Source organism: Vigna unguiculata, chromosome 3, assembly GCF_004118075.2.
Source record: "Vigna unguiculata cultivar IT97K-499-35 chromosome 3, ASM411807v1, whole genome shotgun sequence".
In the NCBI taxonomy this organism is placed as follows: domain Eukaryota; kingdom Viridiplantae; phylum Streptophyta; class Magnoliopsida; order Fabales; family Fabaceae; genus Vigna; species Vigna unguiculata.
This window is the reverse complement of record NC_040281.1, coordinates 56,686,663-56,694,567: the sequence shown is the minus strand read 5'-3', so window position 1 is coordinate 56,694,567 and position 7,905 is coordinate 56,686,663. Positions and strand designations below refer to the sequence as shown.

Sequence of the window (7,905 nt, the reverse complement as noted above, 5' to 3'; positions counted from 1 at the left end):
TTCTTACTGAATGTTTAAAATGGTCCTCATTTTTCGCAATTCGTGTTTTATTTGGTCATTTCGTGTAATGCCGTTTAAATCATTAACGGAGCATTGTACATGTGGCACGGTTTGTATGTACAGTACACATAACACACCCTAAACAAACCGTGCTACCTCTACAATGCTTCGTTAATGATTTAAAAGACATTACAGAAAAAAGACCAAATAAAACACGAATTGGGAAAATGAGGACCATTTTAAACATTCTGTAAAAATAAGAACCATTTTAAACATTCTGTCAAAATGAGGACCATTAACAAACACTACGAAAATGAGGATCAAAAAGATATTTAAGACTTATTTGTTAAAGGTATTTCAATTAAGTTCTTTAAAAAAAATTATTAATACATTAACGGCATGTCACGTGACTCCCGTTTTTTTTTTTTTTTTAATTTTAGTTATTTTTAATAATTTTGACGAGTTTGATATAAATCAAAACTTGATATAGTAATTAGGAATTTGGACTGAGAAAGGGTGTTGGAGTTCACTTGAAGGCAGAAAGTGGTTGAGGAAGAATGGAGAAGTCAGGGAAGAAAGTGCTACTGACCTCAAATGGCGACGAAATTTCGCAGGGCATAGCTTTCCATTTAGCTAAGCAAGGATGCAGGTGAACTCTCTCGCTTCTGAACACATTTTTCTATTTCTTCCTTTATTAAGTTCTTATTTGTTAATGCATGATCGATTCCTTCAGGTTGGTTTTACTGGGAGATGAGAGTTGTCTGCGGAGCATCGCGCACAAAATCATGGATTCCCTCTCCCTATCCGACCGAGGCACTGTGCAGGTCGTTGAATTGAACATGGAAGACCAAAACGAATCGGTTTTCCAAAACTCTGTTGATCAGGCATGCCAGATTTTGGGGAAATTGGATGCTTTCGTCAACTGTTACAGTTACGAAGGTAAATTATTATGACATGAATGAGGTATTGTTGCTTGAGGAACGAACGTGAACCTTTGAACTTAATTGAATTGGGCTTCCGATAATTCTTGACAGGAAAAATGCAAGAGCATATTGAGTTAGCTGAGAGTGAGTTTAAGAAAATAGTGAAGATAAATTTTATGGCTGCATGGTTCTTGTTAAAAGCTGTTGGCAGAAGGATGCGGGATTTCAACGCCGGGGGCTCCGTCGTCTTTTTAACCTCCATACTTGGCGCTGAAAGGGGGTTGTATCCTGGAGCTGCTGCATATGCCTCTGTCTTGGCAGGAGTGCAGCAATTAGTGAGGGTAAGACTGGTTATAACTATTTTTTTAGTTTTAGTTTTTGCTTCTACATAGAAACTCGTAATTGTGATTGATATTGTCTAATTTTTTATTTTAAAATCGATGTATCAAATTTCGTGTATTTTATATCTAGGTTTTGTTTGCATAAGTATTTCCATAATTATTTATACGAGAACAAAAATTTAAACTTTCTTTTCGTAAGTTAAAATAAACTTATATAGCTTAACTTTTGAGGTGCATTTTACTTTGCACGAGAAGGTAGATTTATTTTGGCTTTTCGTATTCTTTTCCTGTACAAAGTGAGATTTTCATGACCTAGAGATACGATGTGTCCTAGAGTAACGATGTTTCTTACAAAATTTTATTGACATTTTGTTCAGAGAACGTGGTTCTCTATGCAATTTGAAACTAATTACACCCCAATCACTCTTTTTGCCTTTGTTGGTTGTTCAAAAAATAAGAATTTTCAGAAGGATGATTCAATTGGAATCCCTTCTTCACTATCTCACCCTACCGAAGGGTAAAAATATAGGAATATAATGTGATGACGGATATGGAGGGACCACTTCAAACTATGGATGAAGATAAACAGAAGGAGGTAAAGGAAGAGCTCTATATGGTGAAAGAACTCTGAAGAAAATAGATAGAACTTACGTGTAATAAACTCTTTGTTCAGCTATAAGGTTAGCTAGGAAAGATGTTAGATGATAATTTTTAGTTAAAAGTCTTGTGTTTGGTTACATGTATTGGAAGGGAAGTGTTTGACGTCCTTCCCTTCCCACATGTCTCGTATATAAAGAGTGTCTTAGGTCACTTTGGAAACACTTTTACTTTGACTAGAAATAAAAAGTAATTTGAGAACATTTGCACTTAAGCTTGAGAACTTGTGAAAAGTAGAGAGTTTCTCCCCTTAAGATTCTTATCTTGATAGTTAGGTCTCAATAGGAATCATCATACTTGTTTATCTCTTGAGCTGGAGTGGTGCAAGATTCTTGTACTTCCTATCCTCTTTTTGAATCTTGGTTAACTTTCGGAAGGCAATCTTTTCTTCCTTAATCTTTTCATTCGTTTTCTTATAATTCTCTCCTTTTTTTTATCAGCTTCTAAGTCTCTCCTTTTCTTTGTCTTTATTTTTCTTCGAGTCCGTGCATAATACAGCCATACTTTGGCCACCCAAAAGCACTAGCCACCAACTTGAATTTGGCTATCGACAAAAACCCTCACTAATCCTACCTTAAACTCCCACCCTTAGGAGTTCTTGAAATCATCTTCTACTCTAAGCTTCTGCATAAACCTTTACACAGACCCACAAAGAACACCTCAAGAAACCTTCCAAGATTCAATAACAATGAACCAATAAACACCCTATAACCAAACCATGGATTCTAACCTTGAAGCTTGAGATAATCAATCCACTTCCTTATGTTCTCATCATGACCATTCTTAAAACTTCTGATCCCCTTTCTGTTTCATCTACCTTAATAGTTAACCCCATCGATTTTGTAATTCTCTTGCCTTTATTTTATCTATCTCATACATCAAATGTTATTTATTCTTGTAATCTTTCTACATGGAAGACCGCTTCTATTCTAAACTTCTGTAGAAAATTCATGGATATAAAGGATCTGATTTGGTAATTGAATTGGATGATAAGGCTGTGATCATAAAATTCATCTTATGTGTTCTTGATTGACCATGAACTTTCATTGTTGCACTTTGGTTAAAGTTAAAGCCCATACTAGTGTAGTACACCAAAGTAGTAGAAGTTCCTATTCTTCTGCACTGAACTTCTGATATTTACTACTGCTGAATAATCAACTAAGTAGGCTACCACACAATCTAGTAGTTCCATGTCAAATTTGGAAAAGTTAGACAGGTTGGTTGGTATACTTTGATGTTATTCCTATCTAATACTACTTGTTTCTCTTCAGGCTTCGGCTTTGGAGATAGGGAAGTACCAGATCAGAGTTAATGCCATTGCCCGAGGCCTGCACCTGCAAGATGAATTTCCATTATCCGTGGGAAGGGAAAGAGCAGAGAAATTGGTGAAGGAGGCTGCACCGCTTGAGAGATGGCTTGATGCTAAGAATGATCTGGCGTCTACGGTTATCTATCTAATCAGTGATGGATCACGCTACATGACTGGAACAACCATATACGTAGATGGGGCACAGTCTATAACCAGGCCTCGCATGCGATCCTTTATGTGACTCATGCTGGCGCTGAAAGGATTTTTTCAAGGAATGATCCGCCATACACATTTCCTGCATCATTGCTCTTAGGAAATGACTAAATTTCTAATCCAAATCTTAAACCTTCAACCCCGAAAATCATGTCCGGGTATTCAATTAAGTTATGTGCAATTGAAAAAGTAACTGCTTAATCGATAATTATATAGTGAATGTTAAGCTGCAGATTTGTTAAGGTTTGTGGAGACGTTATGACTGTGTGCAATGGATCCATCAATCTTATAGCAGGTAGTATGCCAGAAAAAGCAAATAAAAAATATATAAAGTATTCATTAATATTAGTGTGTTTCCATAAATAAAGTTCTATCTCTCACTGACTAAATCATTGATGAAGCATTCTCAAATTCATGTTATGCCACAAGTCTCTCTTTGAATCTGTTTGTAATATACTGCCACTTCCTTAATGGTTATATATTTAGAAATTTTAATAGACGTCTTTCTCTTCCCGTGCAAGCTGTTGTTGGGAGATTACTACAGAAGGAAACAGAGCAGTCACTGAGAATGTTACGTGCGATTGACAGAGGAAACGTTTAACGTAGGGTACTAATCTAACTGTTTTAAAAATAGATTGCAGAAAACCGGTTAAAACACTAAAGGTACTGAAAAAATGGATTGATTATTGAATATCATTGTTTAAAACGTTTTTAAGATATTGCAACTGTTACGTCTCTCATTATCCATTTTCTTAGAACATAATCATTAAAATTAACATTTTCCAGTGATCGTTAAAGATATTACATAAATTTTTTCTTAATAATTTGATTTTATCTTCCTAGGCGTGTCTCCCTCTGCATGTGTAAGTGTGGTTCATATTCTTACTACTACAAAAATAAATACAATTTTTACAATTATTATAATATAAATTTTAATACTGGCATAAGATACTGTGGAGACTATTTAGGTATTTATCTTGAAATTATTATAAACATAATACCTATGAATGCTTAATAGTTTCTCCTAATTTTTTTAATAAAGTAGAACAAAGAAGTTAGGCATTAAACCTTCATTAGGAATTATTTTAAGGTATCATTATGTTGTTTGAGTGCGTTTAACGAGTTTGAATATGTAAATTTTTGTTTTATCTTACTCAAAATTTTGATAAAATAGTTATTTTGACTTGGAATACGGGTTTTCAAAACTGTCGTGTATATGAATTGTATTATTGTATATGATTAAAGGTGGTGTTTGAAGATCTTTGTCATCCTTATGCTATAATTATGAACCATATAAGGTCATTTCATAATCATCTTTGGAGTCATTCCAACATGTCTTTTTGTGAGTCCAATCAATGTGCTCATTGGTTTGAAAAAATGGATTCATAGTATAAGAAAAATCATTGCTTACCCACTATTCTTGTCTTAACAAATACTATAATACATTTTTTTAGTATAGTAAATAAATTCTATGTTCTTAAAATAATTATCATTATGAATTCTTGTCTTAAAAAAAATACTAAAATACAATGTTTTAGTATAGTTAATAAGTCATGTTATTAATGTAATATTCGTACTTTATGACGCTTGTTTATTATTATTTTTAAATTAAATATTGTTTTAAACAAAATCAAAATCAATAATAAAAGATAAAGACGTAAAAAAAATTAAAGGTAGAAGATAAAAGATAGGAAATACATATAAAGATAGAAAGATAAGCATATAAGAAATACATATCAAATGGTTATTGAACAACTGACATAAAATTTAAGCATCTTAAATCTTTAGTAAAAAAATAATTGACCTACATATTGAAAGAATGAGATGTAATAAATCATGACATGTAATGTCAGGGTTGAATTTTAAACAACTATCACTTATATAAATACATAAAAATAAATTTATTTTAATATATTTCAATCATATAATTATTTGATTAATTATTCAAATTTCAATTCTTTAAATAAATGATAACACGTTGATTGATTTTCATTTCGATTGCAAATCATAACCTATAACCACCATTAAAAAAAATAATAGTTTTAAATATATCTAATTAAAATTTAATTTGTTTTTAAGCATTGCTTTTAATTAGGTGTTTTCTCTAATATCTTATATTTTAAATCCCTTTCTCGTGTCAATCAAATTCAATTAGTGAAGTAAAAAGTAGTAAACTAATCCAAATAAGTGAGAATCAATTTGAGATGAATATTTAATCCACCTTTAACTTTGAGAAATTCAAATCTATTTTGTCTATTAAAAGTTAGGTTTAATTAATCGTAAGGTACCCAGTTTGGTACCAGAGTGTCAAATTGGTACCCGCTTTTAAAAAAGTGTCAATTGCATCCCAACTTTTGAAAATTGCTTCAATTAGGTCCCTTTCAGACAGAGTTGACTAACGCCGTTAGTCAACGTGCCACGTGTCAATCTGTGTTTTTTTGATTTTTTTTAAAATTTTTTTTAGAAAAAAATTAAAAATACCACGTGTCAAGTCCCTGTGTGTGACACGTGGCATTGTCAGTGCCACGTGGCATTGTAATGCCACGTGTCAGTGTCACTATCAGATGCCATTGTGATGATTTCGATTTAGTCCCCATTTATGTTTTTTCGTTTCAATTTAGTACCTACTTATGTATATTTGATTCAATTTTGACCTAATAATTTTTAATAATTAAAATATTTTTTAATAAAATTAAAAGTAATTAAGTATAAAAGTTTAAAAAAAATTAAGTATTTGATATTTATATTAAAATTTAGTGGTAAAAGTCATTTTGGTACTTATAAATAGCATAACATTCATACAAATAATAAATTTGGTCTGAAATTGAGAGAAACATTATAAATATTAGTACTTAATTTTGTAAAAATATTTATACTTAATTATTTTTAATCTTATAAAAATGGATTACAAAAATATTTTAATTATTAGAAAAAAAAATGAGACAAAATTGAATCAGATACACATACTTAGGTACTAAATTGAAACAAAAAGACATATGTGGGGACCAAATCGAAATCAAAACAATGACATCTAATAGTGACACTAACACGTGGCATTACAATGCCACGTGGCACTGACAATGCCACGTGTCACACCTAGGGACTTGACACGTGGCATTTTTAATTTTTTTTAAAAAAAAATTTAAAAAAAATTTAAAAATTTAAAAAAAAATAATTTTTTTTTTAAAAAAATCAAAAAAACCACAGATTGACACGTGACACATTGACTAACGGCGTTAGTCAACTCTATCTGAAAGGGACCTAATTGAAGCAATTTTCAAAAGTTGGGATGCAATTGACACTTTTTTAAAAGCGGGTACCAATTTGACACTCTAGTACCAAACTGGGTACCTTACGATTAATTAAACCTAAAAGTTATGTAAAACCTCTTCCTAATTTCATCTTTTTTTTATAGGAATTCTATTCAATCCCCACAATATATGTTTTTTTTTTCCGGAAACTTTCATTTAAGCCACAAACACAACTCACTTAAAGTGATAAAAAAAAATCACACCTAAACAAAGGTTGTGCTTCTTATATTATTTTAAGATCATACTTACTCAAGTATGAAAAGTCACATTTTAAATTAATTTTTATGCTGCTCAATTAAATCTGATTTATTTGCTTAATTTTAGATATTTTATTTAGAAAAATTATTGAAATTGTTCTATTTATTCACAAAAATAAAACAAAATAAGTTTCTAGATATGTGTGTTATTGTCAGGTTAAACGGGTTAGCTCACGGTTCACTTATCTAAAAAAATACATTTTTTTTTTGTTTTTTCGGTCAAAACTAAATTGTAATTCTAATTAAAATATAAATAAATTTTAAAACAATCCAAATACAAACCAAAATAAAAAAAGTACAATTTATTTATGTGTTGGATAAAAAAACAACCTAACGTGACCCAAATGTAAAGCCCAACTTAATAAAAAAAATAAAAAACACTTGTATGACCCTTTTATCTGCGGGTTGGTGAGCCAACCCGGCTCATCCGGGTTTCAGGTTCTAAATGAGCCGGGTCAAAAAATCAACCCGTATTGAAATTTGTAAGAAAAATTTAACCCATTTTGACAGCTCTATTTACGGATGTCGACATTCAATTTAGACTTATGAGTTGCGGATGTCGACATCCACAATACAATTTTTTCATAAAAATAATTTTTAACCTTTTTAAAATTAAATTAGTTTCATATAATTTAAAATAGATTAACCAACTACTATATTAATGTTTATACATGTTATAGTGTGATTACTGCATCAAATAGATTAAGAATCAAAGCCAAAAAAAATATTCAAGATGAAAATTAAAAAAAAAAAAGTTGCGGATGTCGACATCCGCAATACAGAAATGACATCCGTTTCAAAATTATTGTGGATGTCGATATCCACAATACAAAGTATGTAAAATTATTATAGTTATAAATTCTTACATATGGAGATACTAAAAAAACTTTGGAA

The 7,905-nt window shown here is 31.0% G+C and overlaps 1 protein-coding gene across 1 annotated transcript; it reads left to right on the top strand.

The window, feature by feature from the left end:
• The first annotated feature begins 477 nt into the window (after positions 1-477).
• Positions 478-3,835, top strand: LOC114176199 (3-oxoacyl-[acyl-carrier-protein] reductase FabG). The gene is made up of 4 exons (XM_028061155.1): positions 478-649; positions 734-939; positions 1,035-1,264; positions 3,193-3,835. Exons 1-4 carry the CDS (start codon positions 558-560, stop codon positions 3,469-3,471), a joined length of 807 nt encoding a protein of 268 aa, XP_027916956.1. The 5' UTR covers positions 478-557; the 3' UTR covers positions 3,472-3,835.
• Positions 3,836-7,905: the final 4,070 nt, after the last annotated feature.

Excerpts from the sequence above, each read along its gene's own strand:
- LOC114176199 (XM_028061155.1), top strand. The coding sequence starts at position 558 with ATGGAGAAGTCAGGGAAGAAAGTGCTACTGACCTCAAATGGCGACGAA. Across the intron at positions 650-733 it reads TTAGCTAAGCAAGGATGCAG|GTTGGTTTTACTGGGAGATG; the intron begins GTGAACTCTCTC and ends CGATTCCTTCAG. Across the intron at positions 1,265-3,192 it reads GAGTGCAGCAATTAGTGAGG|GCTTCGGCTTTGGAGATAGG; the intron begins GTAAGACTGGTT and ends GTTTCTCTTCAG.